This window comes from Myxocyprinus asiaticus, chromosome 4, assembly GCF_019703515.2.
Source record: "Myxocyprinus asiaticus isolate MX2 ecotype Aquarium Trade chromosome 4, UBuf_Myxa_2, whole genome shotgun sequence".
NCBI lineage: Eukaryota > Metazoa > Chordata > Actinopteri > Cypriniformes > Catostomidae > Myxocyprinus > Myxocyprinus asiaticus.
Window position 1 is genome coordinate 55,482,159 of NC_059347.1, and position 21,323 is coordinate 55,503,481.

At 36.9% G+C, this 21,323-nt stretch overlaps 1 protein-coding gene across 3 annotated transcripts; it reads right to left on the minus strand.

Moving 5' to 3' along the window:
* Positions 1–530: 530 nt before the first annotated feature.
* On the minus strand, positions 531–20,053 carry LOC127437707 (F-box only protein 21-like). Of its 3 annotated transcripts, none has more exons than XM_051692817.1 (12): positions 19,810–20,053; positions 18,599–18,734; positions 18,307–18,401; positions 18,078–18,199; positions 16,753–16,899; positions 12,831–12,967; positions 10,740–10,876; positions 10,179–10,358; positions 9,786–9,918; positions 5,651–5,841; positions 4,574–4,731; positions 531–2,370 (listed from the first exon to the last, which is right to left on the minus strand). In XM_051692817.1, the coding sequence occupies exons 1-12, from the start codon at positions 20,031–20,033 to the stop codon at positions 2,132–2,134; spliced, it is 1,899 nt and encodes a 632-aa protein (XP_051548777.1). In that variant the 5' UTR covers positions 20,034–20,053; the 3' UTR covers positions 531–2,131. The 3 variants fall into 3 exon arrangements, with proteins under 3 accessions (XP_051548777.1, XP_051548768.1, XP_051548760.1); XM_051692808.1 differs by having other exon boundaries at positions 10,179–10,355; positions 18,307–18,416; XM_051692800.1 differs by having other exon boundaries at positions 18,307–18,416.
* Between the last annotated feature and the right edge of the window lie 1,270 nt (positions 20,054–21,323).

Consider the following 21,323-nt stretch of genomic DNA (forward strand, 5'->3'; position numbering starts at 1 on the left):
CATTTTCCAATAACTTGTTAGAAACAGCCCAAGTCCTGATACTAGTTCTAAAGTGACGTTTGAGGGGTTTGGACGTATCATTTGGTTTGAACCAGCAACGGCAGATTCTGATCCATCGCGTAAGAAAGTAGTTCCATGCACAAATGCGTTTTTTTGTGACCATACTCTTAAAATGTACTTGTTCATTGAACTGTTGTATATAAGCAATATCACACTTGAAATCGTGCTATATGGCCCTAAATCAGCACTGCTGTGATTCAGGCCAAGTGTCATAGGTAATCACAGCAGTGCTGATGTAGGGCCATATCGCACTCTTGCTCGTGTGATATGGATTAATATATATATATATATATATATATATATATATATATATATATATATATATATATATATATATATATATATATATGTAGACATTCAGGAAGTATTCAGACCCCCTTCATTTTTTTTCACATCTTGTTGCAGCCTTATGCTAAAATGCTTTAAAAAAAAAAAAAAATCACATTTAAAACATTTCAGCAAAAAACAGATTTTTGATTACTTTGCACATTTATTAAAAAGAAAACACTGAGATATCACATTGACATAAGTATTCAGACCCTTAACTCAGTACTTAGTTGAAGCACCTTTGGCAGCGATTACAGCCTCAAGTCTTTTTGGGTATGATGTGACAAGCTTTGCACACCTGGATTTGGGGATTTTCTACCATTCTTTTCTGCAAATCCTCTCAAGCCCTGTCAGGTTGGATGGGGACCGTCGGTGGACAGCCATTTTCAGGTCTCTCCAGAGATGCTCGATTGGGTTCAAGTCAGGGCTCTTGCTGGGCCACTCAAGGACATTCACAGAGTTGTCCCTAAGCCACTCTTGCATTGCCTTGGCTGTGTGCTTAGGGTCATTGTCCTCTTGGAAGGTAAACCTTCGGCCCAGTTTGAGGTCCTGAGCGCTCTGGGCCAGGTTTTCATTAAGGATATCTCTGTATTTTGCTGCGTTCAGTTTTCCTTCAACCCTGACCAATCCCCCAGTCCCTGCCGCTGAAAAACACCCCCACAGCATGATGCTACCACCACCATGCTTCACTGTTGGGAGGGTATTGCACAGGTGATGAGCGGCGCCAAGTTTCCTCCAGACAATTAAGTTAAAATTTCAAGTTAAAGATTGGATGTCACAAAGTTTAAGGTAGACACAAATTTTGGTAGATATATCAAACGAATAACTTTTTAAATATGCTTAATTTCTTCTGAGAGAAATGAGGTTTAAAGGTGCAGACTTAAATATTTTGATATTCATTTCGAGTCAAGAAAATGCAGTAAGTGTATCCTTTAAGACATTACATACCTAATTAAACTTATAAACAGACAAGTAATGAACAAATAAATTGACAAAAACATCAAGCTTCTCCTTTTATTAGGATCCATTCTCTTATAATCTTAATACTTTTGTATTTACAACCATTATGAGCCCAGGTTTCCTTGAGCCCTTGTTCGCTTTTTTTTTGTAAAACTTAGAAATAACCATTACAAAATCATTTAAAGTGACAGTTTCGATATATTTTCTCTTGTCAAGTGCATGTTTTTTGAACTATTAAAGGATGACACGAGTTAGTGCATTACTTTAAAGAGATATATAAGACTACAGAATGAATTTTTTTTTTTTTATTTATGTGGCAAACAGACCTGAAGTTGATCACCACTTACTGTATACAGATCCCCTTTAATGGAAATTCTATTATTTATTTTAATTTATATATATTATTATGAGTACATTTAGCAAATATCCACACAAATACTGTTATTTCATCACATCGTTACAACTCTGGGTCAAAGTTTCAGTTGAAACTGATCTTGGACCATGATGATGTACAAATGAATAGACTTTAAAGGGAAAGGTTCGTCCAAAAATGAAAACTGTCATCATTCACTTGTCATCAGTTGTTATAAGGATAAAAATTGATCTAGCTTTTGCCTTTACTAGATCAGTTTTTGCAGTTGAATTACAACCATCAGAACTGGTCCCATATCAGTTGTCTTCAACAACTTCCTTTAACAGTTCATTAGCAAGTGCCTATGTAAAAGTGTGTGACTTTAAGCATTTTTGATGGGAAGGGAGAGGGAAAGGGTCGTGGAGTTCTAGTCTATGGATCTAATAAATCGTGATCCTGGAAATTGGCAGTGGGCTCCGGTGGTTGCCCTGATTTGGGGTTGAGACTGTGGTAAAGCTCTTCTACAGTCTTACTGGTCTTGCATATGTCCTCCGGGTAACACGTTTGAAGCTCCTCGTTAGCGACATAATGCGTGTCAGAGAACTCGGTGAAGTAGCGGCCGACCTCAGGGTGAGCAATTTCCAGCGGGGTAGAGTGAGGTTCCAGATTCTCTGCAAATAGAAAGAGAATGAGTTTTGTGACCGTTATAATCTTGAAATAAAAAGAATTACTCAATTAACAACAGGCCCATTTGCCCCCCCCCCAAGATATTATTTACTGATGCTGATGAAATTTAACATAGCCATCGTCTGTGCTCATCGTTGTCGCATGCGCCTGCCATTGACTGTACTAAAAAAGTATCATAAAGCAGTCATAGTGCGCATGAGTCAAACGTGTTTGTATTTGCTTGCAGCCAAAAGAATATACTTTAATGGTGGGGTAAACCAGATCAGATCACGCCCAGTCGACCACGTAGCCTTTCAAAGTATACTCTTTTGACCATAAGCTAATACGAACGCGTTCATGGCATGCGCACTATGACTGCTATGTGATACTCTTTTAGTACAGTCAACGGTAGGCGCATGCGCCAACAATGCACACATACGAGGACTGTCCACATGTTGAGAAAATCAGGGCCACATGCGGACAGTCTGCTTAGTATGCATGACGTAAATTTCCTCATCAGCACAGTATGTGCACATTTCGATCAGCAATGCGGACAACTGAAGTACACTTTGGCATTTAAGGCCATATCCGCGCTACCTTTACACCTCACTTCCACACTAGAATGCCGTTTTCATTCATTTGAAAAAGTTTTGAAAACACTCTCCATAACCACATACTTTGGAAAACGATGACGTTAGGAAACTGAAAACGAATTAGTGTGGACGTGGCATGAAATCAGACAAAATGAATCAAGATTTCTTTCATTATTCCCTAAATACCACCACCCACTGTATGGTTGCCAAGTTCACGGTTTCCTCGTGGAATTGGGCAACTTTTAAACGGTTAATTTTTTGGTTCTGCAGTTTAAGGGTTTGACATATTGATAAAATTTGATTAAATAGATTTTTTGACCAACCGAGAGCCAATCTTCTGCAAGTCAAAACAAGTTAGATGGACACTACTTTTATAGTTAGACTGCAGTTATGATTGCAACACTGTGAATTTACATGTGAAATAGTATTTCAGCAGAAACAAAGTAACAACACATAATAGGCCTATACATGAATAAAAGCAACATTGCACTGCATGGATTTACATTATCCAGACGACCTCCTAAAGCATGTCCTGACTTAGTTGAAATATATTGAATTTTGTTACTTTGTAAATCTTATTTCCAAAGATTGTGAACTTGACACAGAGTGACTATTTGTACTAGGTGTAACTGCACCATTAGTGTCGCTGCAATAGTGTGGGGGTGTAACAACGGTGTGGATGTGCTTTTATCATGTGGACATCCCATCTTGTTTCCTGTCTCCACTTTTAATATTTCCTTTAATACTACTTTTAATAATAAATAAAAATGTATATAAAGGTTGATTTCCTCTCAGTGATTTGGTCACAGTTAAGGTCGGGGAGTTGAGAGAAAGGTTTAATCCAGGTAAAATTAACAATGGTTTTACTATAGTAATACTATAGTAACCATGTTTTTGGCAGAAGCCATAGTTTTAATGCAATTAACCATGGTGTTACTGCAGTAATATGGTGTTAATATAGTGACCATGTTTAATATCGTGGTTACTAATATTTTACTTCAAAATACCATGGTGACACTATGGTTATTGTAGTAAAAACATGGTTCATTTTTGTAAGGGAAGGTTAGGTTTAGGGGTTGGTGTAGTGTGTCTGTGGCACTCAGTGATGCCCCTATACTGTATGCTAGTATTTAATTAGGAGTGCAAATAGTATATAACACTATTTGCACTAACTTTGACCTGCGATTTTGGATGACAAAAGACGTATGACCAATAGAGGATCGAAACGTCACAGTCACACACACAATTGTCAAAGAATACATATTTCAAAGCTGTGTGTTTTCACTGTTGCAGGAAAGTGAGTAGGCGGTATATTTAACATTTTGAATATAAAATTATGTTTTTTGTGATTTATTATTTATTAATCATATCCTGTCTCTTGCGGTCTCCAAAATAATTTTGCATGCTCAAAGGCTAGTGTAACAGCGGCCTAATGCTGCTACTTACATTATATACATGCATGGTAGACAGTAGACCTACAAATGAAAACGCATAATATGGACTTGGTTTTAGGCTAGTTTTGTCTTTATCGCACAGACCCGTCAGCCCTGACCCACCAATCCACAGATCAGTTTGATCACTAAGAAATAAAAAGAAAAGACCTGAGAGAACTCACCCTGTGCAGCGTATCGACAGGTCCCATCCTGCACTAGGACATTGTAGAAGGGCTGATCGGCCCCCTTAGACAGCTGATGGACCCTCATAGTGTTAATCCACTCCTGACTCATTGTGCATTTTGGGTCCCATCCATAGATAACACAGTTATAGCCTGACCTACGAGAAAAATAGACAGTTTGAGAATTCTTGCAACAAAATATACCTAATGTAAATGAGCTGTTCTCATACTTTATTACTCTACCCTGTAAGTTTCCTCATCATCTATTTAGACATCTTACAGAGACAACAGACTTTAAAAAAAGTTAGAGCCGCAGTGCAACGAATGGATCAGAATACAGGTGTCCCGAGACACCCAAGATCTTTTAAACTGACATGGCATCTTAAAAAGCTCATCACACAAGACACTGAAAAAGCTGCAAGGTGTGGGGCAACGGTCAAAGACATCCGTCTAGTGAATGTTTATGCAGAAACACAACATGTTCTGTGTGAAGGCCCCTTAGGGAGTTCTTCTTTGCTACTGTTGCCTTTGGCTTGCTCACTTGGTGGGTTGTAAGGCACAGAAAACCATTTTGAGTTGTATGCGGTAATGCAAAACATGAAATCAATCAACCATCAACAGTCTCAATCAACATTTAAATTATTATATCTCTGCAACGATTTGAACTAGAAACAAAATCATTATATTATTAGATTGCTTGTGAAAAACTGAAAATGTGTTTCTGGGTCAAACAGACTCAAAATGATGGGGCAGGTCAATAATAAATTGTGAACAGAGCTATAAAAATAAATTGAACCTTGGTAAAATGTTATTTAAATATTAACTATAAAACTTTAAAAATTACAAACACCATTCTTTTTTTTTTAATTATTTGCAGAACACAATCATGTTAGTCAAGTGAATAAAAAGCTGAGTAATTCTCAAAAGAGAAGTTTGTGTTCCCCTTGCTATTATTGAATTTCTCAGTAAACTGGCACTTTGTTAATCTACAGTGACAAATGACTTGACATTTTAGATGAAACCATGTTCAATATGGTTCATGAGTTTCATATCACACACAAACAAACATGGACACACCTTTTGTGTTTCATGACAAGGCCCAAGGAGTACTGCACGTCTCTGTGCTCAGGTGCGCTGCATCTCTTCACCTCTGGTTCTACAGGATGCCTCTTATGCTGGATGTGTTCTAGTGTGTGCTGGACCAGATACCCCACAGCACTATGCTGAGATGGGTCCAAAGCCTCAATATGCTGCAGAATATCCAATACCTGATATATATATAGAGAAAGCCTTTCAGCCTTGATTATAACAGAACATACAGTAAGCATTTTGTGTTTTAATCATATTTGAATGGTCTTAGTATATGAATTGTATCAAGCACTGCAACTGTATTGGTTCAGCATTGTTAATTAGAGGTAGACCAATATAACAGTTTTACCAATTTTTCTGTGCCAATAGTTGCTTTTTGGAACTATCGGTTTTCTGCAAAAATCTATGCCGATATTTATTTTTTTATTCCTCCATGTTCCACAGTTACGGTTCTACAGTATAACAGCGGCAACATTTATCCATTTTTAATCCTCATTTGAATGCTTATTTTGTTATTTGGATAAGATAAGCAAGTATTCTGAATTGAAGCGAGGGCATGCAAAAAAAAAAAATTGCAATTATACAAAAACGTGCCCCTTCAGGACATACAGTATATATACAGTTGTAGTCTGAAGTTTACATACACCTTAGCCAAATACATTTAAACTCAGTTTTTCACAATTCCTGACAGCTAATTGTAGAAAACATTCTCTGTCTTAGGTAAGTTAGGATCACTACTTTATTTTAAGAATGTGAAATATCAGAATAATAGTAGAGAGAATGATTTATTTCAGATTGTATTTCTTTCATCAAATTCCCAGTAGGTCAGAAATTTACATATACTGTTAGTATTTGGTAGCATTGCCTTTATATTGTTTAACTTGGGTCAAACATTTTGGGCAGCCTTCCACAAGCTTCTTACAATAAGTAGCTGGAATTTTGGCCCATTCCTCCAGACAGAACTGGTGTAACTGAGTCAGGTTTGTAGGCCTCCTTGCTTGCACATGCTTTTTCAGTTTCGGATTTCAATATCTTGACGTTTTTGTCCTTAAGCCATTTTTTTCCACAGATTTGGAGGTATGCTTGGGGTCATTGTCCATATGGAAGACCCATTTGCAACTGAGCTTTAGCTTCCTGGTTGATGTCTTGATATGCTACTTCAATATATCAACATAATTTTCCTTCCTCATGATGTCATCTATTTTGTGAAGTGCACCAGTCCCTCCTGCAGCAAAGCACCCCCATGCTTCACAGTTGGGATGGTGTTCTTCAGCTTGCAAGCCTCACCATTTTTCCTCCAAACATAACGATGGTCATTATCTCCAAACAGTTACATTTTTGTTTCATTAGATGAGAGGACATTTCCTCCAGCATCTTCACAAGGTCCTTGTGTTCTGAGATTGATTTGCACTTTTTGCACCAAACTACATTCATCTCTAGGAAACAGAATGGGTCTTCTTCCGGAGCTGTATGATGGCTGCGTGGTCCTATGGTGTTTATACTTGCGTACAATTGTTTGTAAAAATGAACGTGGTACATTCAGGCATTTGGAAATTGCTCCCAAGGATGAATCAGACTTGTGGAGGTCCAAAAACATTTTCTAAGGTCTTTTGATTTTCCCATGATGTCAAGCAAAGAGGCACTGAGTTTAATGGTAGGCCTTAAAATACATCCACAGGTCCACCTTCAATTCAGTACACCTCCTATGTACTTGACATAATTTTCTGGAATTTTCCAAGCTGCTTAAAGGCACAGTTAACTTAGTGTATGTAAACTTCTGACTCACTGGAATTGTGATATAGTCAATCAAAAGTGAAACAATCTGTCTGTAAACAATTGTTGGAAAAATTACTCGTGTCATGCACAAAGTAGATGTCCTAAACGACTTGCCAAAATTATAGTTTGCAAATATTAAATCTGTGGAGTGGTTAAAAATACGAGTTTTAATGACTTAAATTAACCTAAGTGTATGTAAACTTCTGACTTCAACTGTGTGTGTGTGTGTGTGTGTGTGTGTGTGTGTGTGTGTATATATATATATATATATATATATATATATATATATATATATATATATATATATATATATATATATACACAAAGTTGTGCTCAAACGTTTGCATACCCTGGCAGAAATTGTGAAATTTTGGCATTGATTTTGAAAATATGACTGATCATGCAAAAAATCCTCTTTTATTTAAGGATAGTGATCATATGAAGCCATTTATTATCACATAGTTGTTTGGCTCCTTTTTAAATAATAATGATAACAGAAATCACCCAAATGGCCCTGATCAAAAGTTTACATGCCCTTGAATGTTTGGCCTTGTTACAGACACACGAGGTGACACACACAGGTTTAAATGGCAATTAAAGGTTAATTTCCCACACCTGTGACTTTTTAAACTGCAATTAGTGTCTGTGTATAAATAGTCAATGAGTTTGTTAGCTCTCACGTGGATGCACTGAGCAGGCTAGATGCACTGAAAATTGATGGCAAGATGAATGCAGCATGTTATCAGAAAATACAGGCAGACAATTTGCATTCTTCTACACGAAAGCTGCGCATGGGACGCTTTTGGACTTTCCAGTATGACAATGACCCTAAGCACAAGGCCAAGTTGACCCTCCAGTGGTTACAGCAGAAAAAGGTGAAGGTTCTGGAGTGGCCATCACAGTCTCCTGACCTTAATATCATCGAGCCACTCTGGGGAGATCTCAAATGTGCAGATCATGCAAAACGACCAAAGACTTTGCATGACCTGGAGGCATTTTACAAAGACAAATGGGCAGCTATACCACCTGCAAGAATTTGGGGCCTCATAGACAACTATTACAAAAGACTGCACGCTGTCATTGATGCTAAAGGGGGCAATACACGGTATTAAGAACTAAGGGTATGCAGACTTTTGAACAGGGGTCATTTCATTTTTTTCTTTGTTGCCATGTTTTGTTTTATGATTGTGCCATTCTGTTATAACCTACAGTTGAATATGAATCCCATAAGAAATAAAAGAATTGTGTTTTGCCTGCTCACTCATGTTTTCTTTAAAAATGGTACATATATTACCAATTCTCCAAGGGTATGCAAACTTTTGAGCACAACTGTATGTAAGGAATACAAAACCCTTCATGTGGGTGAATACTGTATGAAGACTATAAAAGCTTAATTTGGGAAATATGATAAATCTCTATGCCTGTCATAGTAACAAAAGACTAAAAAAAAATTTTTTTACATTCTATAAATCGATTTTAAAAACTATTGGCTGATTAATCGGTTATCGGCCCTTTCCACCACCGTATTTATTGGTATCAGCAAAATCCTTTATTGGCTTTTCTTAATGGCATTTGTGGTTTATCTGCAGCATTTGACATTTATACTTCCACACCTAAACAGCTACACCTGCATATCTCAGCTCTGTAGGTTCATACAATGTAAATGAATGGTGACCAAAACTTTGAAGTTCCAAAATACACAATAAGGCAGCATAAAAGTAATCAATACGACTCCAGTGGTTGAGCTTCAAATCATGATCCTGCCAAGAGACTGCAAAGGTGAGATGTTCAGTGGAAAAGGAGTAACATTTTGATCTGTTCTCACCCAAAAACGATTGGATCGCTTGAGAAGACATGGATTTAACAGCTGGAGTCGTATGGATTTCTTTTATACTGTCTTTATGTGCTTTTTCGAGTTTCAAAGTTCAAAGTTTCAAAGTTCTAAGTTTCAAAGTTCTGGCCACCATTCACTTGGATTGTAGAAAGTCATACACATCTGAGATAGCATGAGGGTGAGTAAATGAGGAGGTAATTTTCAGTTTTGGGTGAACTATTCCTTTAAGGGCACAATGGTGATGGCTCATGGATCACTCTTTGCAGGGCTCGAACCTCTTTTTATAAAAGGACTGAGCTTAAACCACTATGCCACATTACCTCAAATTATCACCTCAAACATAAAATTTGCACTTACTTTATGAGCCCCTTTGGTCTCTTTGACGAGATGTATGTAAAAACGTGTACTAACCACTGTAAAATGGCTTGAAACGGTTTATGTTTTTTGAACTAATCTCAAGCAAACAAGAATTCTCAAGTGAACTGTTACTAACATCTTTGAGACTGGACTTACTTTCTCCGGCCAGATTCCAAGGTGGAAGTATAGACGAGCCTGCAGCAGAAGATACTGCACGTTATCAGGGTTAATCATGAGGTAGAGATCCAGAGAGTCCCGCAGGAGCTGATACGATTTCTCATTCCCTTCCCTTGACAAAATACATGCAGCATACAATAGCACTGATGTTTTAAACACCTATTATCAGCAAAACTGAGTGTGAAAATGTAAATGCACATAAAAGAAAGGTTTGTTTATAAATTACCCACACACCTGTCTAAAAGTAAAAAAGCATTAATCAGCAAAAGCAGATGACAATAAGAATATCAAAGCACTTTCATTGTATGGAAAAGTGCAAATCGGATGATAATAATAATAATTAAAAAAAAAAAATCCAAGCACAATTCTTACCCTCTCTTGCCGATGTTAAGCAGGTTGCCCACCATTCGCAGTAGCAGCTGGCTGGTGCTTATAGCGCCGTAGTAATCTGCTGTCACCTGGTGTCTGATCAGATACTCGCACTCTTTAGCAGCCAGCTGCTTGCCATTTCCAAATGCATCAATGTATATATAGTCGTAAATGTCACCACTTCTGTGAAACAAGCTCACATTAGTCATCATGGGCCATTACTGTCATTATATTTTTAATACTTGAACAAGTAAATAAAACAGAGAACATATTAACATATTACAACAAGTGATATCAGCTGACTCAAATCCAAGTTAAATATTAACTACGACAGAAATAAAAGTAATCAATTTCTTCTGATACTGAATTGTGTTTGTATTTACATTTATTCATTTATCAGACAATTTAATCCAAAGCCACCTACAAACGAGGAATACATCGAAAGCAAATCATCATAATTTGAGAAGTGCTTCAATAAAATGTTTACATTTTGCTCAGTGAAGTTCAAGCCTGCTGTATAATTGAATAGTAACAGATAATAACTGGAATGTGGGAAACGCCCACCTCTTTTGATTTTGGCACCAGCGGAGCAGGAAGTGGTTGGGGAAGTTGATGGGCTCCAGTGGGACTCTTAACTTCCTGGCCAGAGTCATGTAGAGCACGGAGAGGCTGATGGGAATGCCTGTCTGACGGAGCAGCACCTAACCAGAAGGGGGTGCTATAGATCTCATTTTGTTCTTTAAACGAACGATTACACATGCAATACAATAATTAAATGCACACACTGTACTTTTTTTATTTTTGACTATTTTTATACCTCCAGCACAAATAGAATGCAGCTCTGTTCCAAAATGTAGTACATTTTAAGGGGCCGTTCACACAGAGTGCTTTTGCGCCTTTCTGCGCCTGGTTTTTTAACAGCTTTTTTATGTAAACATGCGTTAGACAGACGTCTTTGCCTGATGTGTGCCAAGTTAAAAGATCTTCATATTTCAAAAACGTCTTGAGACCAGGGTCAGGAATTAAGGTGCAAAAATACCACTGAAAGTGACAAAAATGCCCCCAAAATTCAAGGGGCAAAAAAAAAAAAAAAGCCCCATAATGAATTACTTTATTTAGGCATTTACATTATTGTATACAGTTTGTTGATGTTGATTACATTTTATGGGTAAGAGGTTATAAATTCTCCATCTAGTAATTCATATTTGTGTTAATCAATGACTGACTACATTTAAGTATTTGACATAAAAGGATAAAACCTTTTCATTTGTATTTGGTTGGGGAAAAATGCACAATAAAAGGTACATAATGACTCTGAAAATCAAATAAAGGGGTAAAATATTGCCCCATAATGAAACAGTTAATTTCTGACCCTGATAAAGACCATCCATTGCACTACTTTAAGCTTTTCTAAGCACAAAAACACATTCGTTCTGAAAGACCTCTAAAGCAGCATCCTAACTGAAATGGAGCCTCATAAGTGACTGATCTGAAATGCTCTCCATAGGGAGCATCTCTGCAGTCTACACAAATAGGGTTCAAAACACAAAACGCACTGGAGACTTGACTCACAGTTAATTTCAATAGAGTTTGACTTAGCATGTTGCTAATTTAACAACATGATAATCTAATAAGCATGGAAAAATGCATAGCATACAAATAATATGCAATATTATACATAAAAAGCAAAACATACATTTATTAAGAATGACATTTTTTAAAGATACTTTTCAGTAATGGATGAAATATATTTATTAGAGTTCGACTGATAATGGATTTTGCCAATACGATAACTAAGGTGGTGGAAAAGGCAGATAACCGATTAATCAGCCGATAGTTTTTAAATTCAATATATAAAATGTCAAAAACTTAGTCTTTCCTTACTATATAGTGCAAAGTAGAGTCCAAAATGAACAAAATTCCAGAAGCAGCTTATTGTGCAACCAAAATCCTGCTAACAACCAGAAAACTTTTAACTATATATGAGCCTGAAATTTCCTGTGGACTCTTATTTTGAAATGATGGAGACTTGGCCCTGTTACAAATCTCTATTTTTAAGTATTGACCAAATTAAGCTATTTATAGCCTATACATTCACAAGATGAAGGATTTTGAGATTATTATTCACAAGATTTAGAAGTTTGAGACACAATGTATGTGATGACGGGGCAATATATGTGATATTTGGGGGTTTCAATATCATCGCATTTGTTTCATACAATTGCGTGCCCTCAATTAATTGAAAAAAAAAAAAAAAAAAAAAAACAACCATCGGCAACTATCAGCATAGATTTTTGCTGATAACCGATAGTTCCAAAAACCGACTATCGGCATTGATTAATCGGGAAAACCGATATATCGGTCTACCTGCTACCTATTTAGAATAAATATTTAACTCAACTCCGCCCGAGCTTGTTTCAGTGCATTCTGGCATTTCTTTATCCATCAATAACACATGCAATGCCGCCTTGTAATCTGGCACAAATGAGGTATTTTATAAAGCAGCATCATTTGAAACAACCTTTGCGCTGGAAGCGCACCTATGATGCAACTAGGTTTTGGAAAAGATCTTGTGTATGTTTAAGGTTATCCATGGGAAAATAGATGTCTAACTTGATTATTTCAGATATGAGATGGTAGTTATGACTCACGTACCTGATGTATGTATGAGTTTAGTGGATTGTAGTAGTCTCGCTCATTGCCCTTGTACTGAAGCTGGTCATACAGCACCACGTTGAGAGCACAAATGACTTGCCTTTGAAACTCTAAGTCTTCCAGAACAAAGCAGTCATCTAGAAAAAATGGTGAAGACAGACTTAGGGTGGATGCTACAACTATAGAGCTTAACCGTTAGTGGATAATGCAGATATGATAACTAAGGAAGTGGAAAGGCCGATTACTAATTAATTGGCAGATTATTTTTTAAAACAGATTCATAAAATTAAAAAAAAAAAAAAAAAAAAAAAGAAATCATAGCCTTTCCTTACTATGATGGGCACTGACTTAGAAGCTACAGTACAAGAGTCCAAAATGAATGAAATCTCTAATGCTTTATTTTTTAACCAAAAACCCAATAATAACGAGGGACTTTTAACTTTAAATAAGCCCAAAACACACAAGGGACACTTATTTTGAAATGATGGAGACTTGGCTCCGTTACAATGCTCTATATTTAAGTATTTACCAAATTCACCTACTGTATATATTCAACAAATGCAGGGTTTTGTGTATATACAGCATTTATCTATCTATCTATCTATCTACAGTATATACAGTTGTGCTCAAAAGTCTGTATACCCTTGGAGAATTGGTAATATATGTACCATTTTTAAAGAAAACATGAGTGAGCAGGCAAAACACATTTCTTTTATTTCTTATGGGATTCATATTCAGCTGTTGGTTATAACAGAATGGCACAATCATAAAACAAAACATGGCAACAAAGAAAAAAAAAAATTCACATACTGTTCAAAAGTCTGCATACCCTTAGTCCTTAATACTGTGTACTGCCCCCTTTAGCATCAATGACAGCGTGCAGTCTTTTGTAATAGTTGTCTATGAGGCCCCAAATTCTTGCAGGTGGTATAGCTGCCCATTCGTCTTGGCAAAATGCCTCCAGGTCATGCAAAGTCTTTGGTCGTCTTGCGTGAACCGCACGTTTGAGATCTCCCCAGAATGGCTCAATGATATTAAGGTCAGGATACTGTGATGGCCACTCCAGAACCATCACCTTTTTCTGCTGTAACCACTGGAGGGTCAACTTGACCTTGTGCTTAGGGTCATTGTCATGCTGGAAAGTCCAAGAGCGTCCCATGCACAGATTTCGTGCAGAAGAATGCAAATTGTCTGCCAGTATTTTCTGATAACATGCTGCATTCATCTTGCCATCAATTTTCACAAGATTCCCCGTGCCTTTAGAGCTCAAACACCCCCAAAACATCAGTGGGCCACCATCATACTTCACAGTGGGGATGGTATTCTTTTCACTATAGGCCTTGTTGACACCTCTCCAAACATAGCGCTTATGGTTGTGACCATAAAGCTCTATTTTGGTCTCGTCACTCCAAATTACAGTGTGCCAGAAGCTGTGAGGAGTATCAAGGTGTTGTCGGGCATATTGAAACCGGGCTTTTTTGTGGCATTGGCGCAGTAAAGGCTTCTTTCTGGGAACTCGACCATGCAGCTCATTTTTGTTCAAGTATCCTCGTATTGTGCTCCTTGAAACAACCACACCGTCTTTTTCCAGAGCAGCCTGTATTTCTCCTGAGGTTACCTGTGGGTTTTTCTTTGTATCCCGAACAATTCTTCTGGCAGTTGTGGCTGAAATCTTTCTTGGTCTACCTGACCTTGACTTGGTATCAAGAGATCCCCGAATTGACTGAACAGTACTGACTGGCATTTTCAAGGCTTTGGATATCTTTTTATATCCTTTTCCATCTTTATAAAGTTCCATTATCTTGTTACGCAGGTCTTTTAACAGTTCTTTTCTGCTCCCCATGGCTCTGTATCTAGCCTGCTCAGTGCATCCACGTGAGAGCTAACAAACTCATTGACTATTTATACACAGACACTAATTGCAATTTAAAAAGCCACAGGTGTGGGAAATTAACCTTTAATTGCCATTTGCCATTCTGTAACAAGGCCAAACATTCAAGGGTATGTAAACTTCTGATCAGGGCCATTTGGGTGATTTCTGTTATCATTATAATTTAAAAAGGAGGCAAACAACTATGTGATAATAAATGGCTTCATATGATCACTATCCTTATATAAAAGACAGTTCTTTTGCATGATCAGTCATATTTTCAAAATCAATGGCAAAATTTCACAATTTCTGCCAGGGTATGCAAACATTTGAGCACAACTGTATACACTGATCAGCCACAACATTAAAACCACCTGCCTAATATTATGCCCCCTCGTGCTGCCAAAACAGCACCAACCCACATCTTAGAATAGCATCCTGAGATTATATTCTTCTCACCACAATTGTACAGAGCGGTTATCTGAGTTACTGTAGACTTTGTCAGTTCGAAACAGTCTGGCCATTCTCTGTTGACTTCTCTCATCAGCAAGGCATTTCCTGCTCACTGGATGTTTTTTGTTTTTGACACCATTCGGAGTAAATTCTAGAGACTGTTGTGTGTGAAAATCCCAGGAGATCAGCAGTTACAGAAATACTCAAACCAGCCCATCTGGCACCAACAATCATCCATGTGATTATCTAATCAGCCAATCGTGTGGCAGCAGTGCAGTGCATAAAATCATGCAGATGGATCAGGAGCTTCAGTTAATGTTCACATCAACCATCAGAATGGGGGTAAAATGTGATCTCAGTGATTTGGAGTGTGGCATGATTGTTGGTGCCAGATGGGCTGGTTTGAGTATTTCTGTATTTACAATTATTTTATTTTTTTCACCAGATGAGGTTTAAGGTATAAGGTTTATTATTTACTAGATATGAAGTTGGAGAAGGGTCACATTCCACAATAGTCACATTTTACTTTGCATGCCCTTGCTTCAATTTAGAACACTTGATTATCTACTAAAAATAACAAAATATACATTGAAGTGAGGATAAAATAATGATGAATAATGTCAATGATGAAAGATTTAGATACAGCAAATATAGAGCTGTATCTGTAGAGCTGTAATTTTTTTTAAATTGTTTTTATTTCACCTCTAGTGGCCACTGTTACATTGTAGAACCAAGCCGTTCGAACTCTAGAATTGTCCAGCATCAGCCACAGAGGAACACAGAGAGAGAGAGAGAAAAAAAAAAACAGGCCACTATTGGCATAGATTTTTGCCGATAACCCATAATTCCAAAAACCATCTGCTGGCACCAATTCATCTGTAAAGCCGATATACTGTAGCTACAACTTTAATGGAATACTTGACCCCAAAATGAAAATTCCATCAGGGTTTACTCACCCTCTTGTTGTTCCAAATCCGTATCCCTATGGCTGTCTTTCTTTTGTGAAACACAACAGGAGATGCTAGTCTCTAGAAGGAGAGCCTCAGTCACAATTCACAACCATTGCATCTCTTTTCCATACAATGAATGTGAAAGGTGACTGAGGCTGTCATGCTACTGATAATTTCCTTTTGTGTTCCACAGAAGAAAGAATGTCAGACAGGTTTGGAACATCCTATCCACTACAATGTGGAAAGACTGAAATCTCCAAAATGGTTGGTCAAGATTACGACCAAAGAACATATTTCAAATCAGCAGTAAAATCTGACAACACTGGTATCAGAAATTGTTCTTTAAATGAGATCACGCTAAAATCACAATTTTCTGGCTCGTATAGCTAATGCGCATCCGGTTCTCGAGTTGGTTGACAGGGATAACTGTATCTAAAAGGTGATTGGCTCTTTTACCTGTAAGGCCGGACTTCCTTTTCTACATCCCGTTGGGCGTTCAAATTTCTCCCATTCATTTTAATAGAAGTGGCCTATCTCTGCTAAATAGTCTCTGATACTGTACATATGACTGGCTTCAGAGGTCATAATCTCATAATGCACCTCATAAGAACAGCAAACTGAATTTCTGTATTTCTCTTTGTTGACTGACCTTGGCCGGCTCGTAGACTCGGGTGTGTGGCATTTTTTACTCGCAGATATTTCTTCACCTTGTCTGCGATTTCTTCTATCTGGGCAGATATACTCTCAAGAGTGACATCAGTCAGAGGGCTGCAATACTGGTCCACCAAAACAGCCCCTGGAAACAAGGATAAATCAGAAGGGAATGTGTATTTCCAATTAAATCTGTGATGTCTCCTAAATGTTAAAGCTTAAGTGTGTAATTTCTGCGCCTCTAGCATGACCAAACGGAATTGCAAAAATAATCACTGTTTCAAAACAGATTCCAGAAAAGAAACAGTTGAGCCATTATTGCTGTTTTGGGCTGGTCGGGCCACTCAACAAACAGAGGAATATTTTAATAGCGTCACAGAGTCACAGTGTTACACTGAGATGAAATGAGAATGAGAACAGGATATGAGAAAGAATTTAAACACTGAAATCATTACACACGTCAGCTTTAAAGGAATAGTTCACCCAAAAATAAAAATTATCTCATCATTTACTCACCCTCATGCCATCCCCAATGTGTATGAATTTCTTTCTTCTGCAGAACATACACAAAGATTTTTAGAAAAATATCTCCGCTCTGTTGGTCCGTTCAATTCAAGTGAAAGGTGGCCTGAACTTTGAAGTTAAAAAAGCACATAAAGGCAGCATAAAAGGATTCAATAAGACTCCAGTGGTTAAATCCATGTCTTCAAAAGCGATATGATAGGTGTGGGTGAGAAAAATATCATTATTTAAGTCCTTTTTTACTCTAAATGTCCACTTTCATATTTACATTCTTCTTCTTTTGTTTTTGGTGATTCACATTCTTTGTGCATATCGCCACATACTGGGCAGGGAGGATCATTTATAGTAAAAGATTTGATTACATTTTGATCTGTTTCTCATGCCTATAAAATGACTTCTGAAGACATAGATTTAACCACTGGAGTCGTATGGATTATTTTTATGCTCCCTTTATGTGCTTTTGGGAGCTTCAAAGTTCTGGCCACCATTTAATTGCATTGAATGGACCAACAGAGATGAGATATTCTTCTATAAGTCATTGTTTGTGTACAGCAGAAGAAAGAAAGTAGTAGAGTAAATTATGAGAGAAATTTAATTTTTGGGTGAACAATTCCTTTAAATTTCCAAAACATTATATTCTGACAGATATGACTGGGTGGACCAGTGTCACTCTGGCCCTTATATGGTCTTGTCACTGTTATGATAATGCCTCATCGCACTATAAATTTGAGGCAATTTTCTAATTTAAGATTTAAAAGAAATAAAACATTACTTTCTTGTGTTTGTGTGAAACTAACTCACCCTCAAGAGCTGATTGTTGTTCTGGTGGTCGCTCAAGGAACATCTTTAAACTCCGCAAAATGTTCTGCTGGCGGAGGAAGTATAGGATTTTCTTTGCATAGTACTTCAACGTCAAACTTTTCCTAAAGACATAATGGGAATACAGGGAAAGAGAAGGAATCTTAAATTCTGTCAAATTAATACCTTGTAAGGCTAAAGTTACATGGAGTAAACTAAGCGTATTTCTAACCTTCTGTCTGAGTTTAAAATGGTGAGTAGCTCATCTTCACAGAAGTGTTCTGGGGCACCAAGAGAATCAATTTCCGCAAAGCTGTCTCCAAGAACCTGGCCAACACAAGGCTGAGTTACAGATCTCTGGGTTAGTGAAGAATGCAACTGATTATATCCAGTTTACCTTAGAAATCTACCTCTGATCTTTTGCATAATGATAATAGCACAAAGTTAGATTTCTGAGTAACTGTATATTTCATAACTGCAAATTGTGACAGCTTTGTAGGTTGGTCTCTGTCAAAGAAACGTACAACTTCCGTGAAGAACCTCTTGGAAATAGACTCCACTGTTCTTCTTATCTGTTGGCCAACCACGTGACGGGTCTTGAATTCCTTCAGCCAATCATATGACTCGTTCTGCCGATACAATCTCTGAAGCCTTGGCCACCTAAAACATTAAAGGGATAGTTCACCAAAAATGAAAATTCTCTCATCATTTACTCACCCTCATGCCATCCTAAAAGTGAATGACTTTCTTCTGCTGAACACAAATGAAGATTTTTAGAACATTTCAGCTCTGTAGGTCCAATATTTTAATTATTGTTAAATTATTGTAAACAAAAATTCTTATTTGTATTATTTGTATGTTTTGTCTATAATAATAATAATAATAATAATAAAATTATACATAAAAAAGAAACATTTCTGAAAGCACATTAGACTGTTTAAAGGAAAGCTGTTAATATAAAATGTTAATATAGAGCCAAATTATTTTACAGCAGTAATAATTAAATGCACAGTAACTATTGTAAATATATGGTAAATATTACATATTTATTACAATCTTACATATCTGTCAAATTAAATTTATGATAATAAATATGAAGACACATCACTGAGGATCTCATAATATCAAATTGGCCCGGTTGCTAGGGAGGGTAGAGTCACATGGGGTAACCTCCTCATGGTTGCTATAATGTGTGGTTCTCGTTCTGGGTGGGGCGTGGTGAGTGAATAGCGTGAAGCCTCCACGGTAAAGCGCTCAACAAGCCACGTGATAAAATGCGTGTATTGACGGTCTCAGACGGAGGCAACTGAGATTCGTCCTCCACCACCCGGATTGAGGCGAGTCACTATGCCACCACGAGGATTTAGAGCGAATTGGGCATTCCAAATTGGGGATAAAAGGGGACAGAGAAGAAAAAAAAACGCAAAGCATGTGCACACACAGGTAATCACATTTGGTGCATCAACAAAATGGGCGTGCAATCAAATGAAGCATTAAAGACTCATCTAAACAAACTGAAAGGGATCAGGCACGTTTTACATAACTATCAAGCTTATATTTTCATATGCTGTCAGTTGATGGAGTGTGTATGTATATATATATATATATATATATATATATATATATATCACACACACTCCATATATATATACACACACTCCATATATATATATATATATATATATATATATAGGTATAAAGCTTTACAAATGTTCTGCCTAAAAAGTCATGCCACCTGAGTTTGTACTGGTGCGCCCAGACCTTCCCCCTGCCATGGCACACGTCATGCAGCCTCTTGCACGTGCAGGAAACGTTGCAAATGTCGATATGGTTTAGAACGGGAAAGCGCAATATATGCTCTAACAATTCAGCGGGTAAATCGGTTAAGTGATTCGCGAAACTCTCAAAAATAACCGGATTCGTCCCTAGAACTCGATCCCCTGTGTACGGCGTCGCCATCTTTTCTGTTTACTCCAATGACCTCATCGCCGAAAGCCCGCCCAGTTGTGCAACTAACCACGCCCTTACTGATGCAAATGGATGAGACGTGAAAGCAGCGTAAAATAAGTGTAATCTCTGTAACATTTATATTTGAATGTAACCTTTAAATTAAAAAGAAAGCTGAACATTTTACATACAGTATTGTGCAAAAGCTTTAGGCGCTTGTGAAAAAATTTGCATAGTGAGGACTTCTTCAAAAATAGTGCCATAATTAGTTTTCATTTTTCAATTAACATCATCCAAAGTCCAGTAAACATAAAAAAAGCTATATCAATATTTGGTGTGACCACTTTTGCCTCCAAAACAGTTTGCTGATAGGATGTTCCAAGCTTCTTGGAGAATTCGCCACAGTTCTTCTATCTATTTAGGTTGTCTAAATTGCTTCTGTCTCTTCATGTAATCCCAGACTGACTCGATGTTCAGTGGGGGTCTCTGTGGGGCCATGTCATCTGTTGCAGGGCTACATGTTCTTCTGTTCTATTCTTTTCTATTCTATTCTGTTTTATTCTATTTGCAGAAGGAATCTTTGGGAGTCTAAAATGTATATTACCTATTGACACACTACAGCTAAAGATGGATGGATATAAATAACCATCTTCAGACAAATGTTTTTGTTAAACATCTTATGTGCCTAAGACTTTTGCACAGCACTGTACATTTGTAAATTACATTTTACATTTAAAATGACTTCCAGATTTACAATTCAGTATTTCATTTATTGATAATATTCAATAAATAAAATAAAATTCAATATTCATTTATAAAGTTGCCAAATAAAGTCACAAAATAATAAATAGTGTTGTTGTTGTTGTTGTTTTTTTAATTTCCATTCATTAATTTATTTACATTTTGTATGTTTCTTTGCTTATCATCGTCTTATATATACAGGGTTGGGAGGGTTACTTTTGAAATGTATTCCACTACAGATTACAGAATACATGCTGTAAAATGTCATTTGTAACATATTTCATTAGATTACTCAAGGTCAGTAATGTAATCTAAATACTTTGGATTACTTCTTCAACACTGGTAGATTTTTTTCACTTGTTTTGACTATAAAAACTCTGCCAGTACAGTAAGACAAAATACACATGTTAAAAATACATTCTCTGAAAAACCTAAATATCTTTGCAGTGTTGTTTCTAAAACAAGATTAATCAAACTGATCTTGTTTTAAATATTTTTAGATATTTTTACAGGAAAACAATACAAAAATTATTATCAAAAATAAGATTTTTGCCCTAATAT

Excerpts from the sequence above, each read along its gene's own strand:
- LOC127437707 (XM_051692800.1), bottom strand. The coding sequence starts at position 20,033 with ATGGCGACGCCGTACACAGGGGATCGAGTTCTAGGGACGAATCCGGTT. Across the intron at positions 18,417-18,598 it reads AGAGGTTCTTCACGGAAGTT|CCTTGTGTTGGCCAGGTTCT; the intron begins GTACGTTTCTTT and ends TCTGTAACTCAG. Across the intron at positions 18,200-18,306 it reads ATTTTAAACTCAGACAGAAG|GAAAAGTTTGACGTTGAAGT; the intron begins GTTAGAAATACG and ends TTATGTCTTTAG.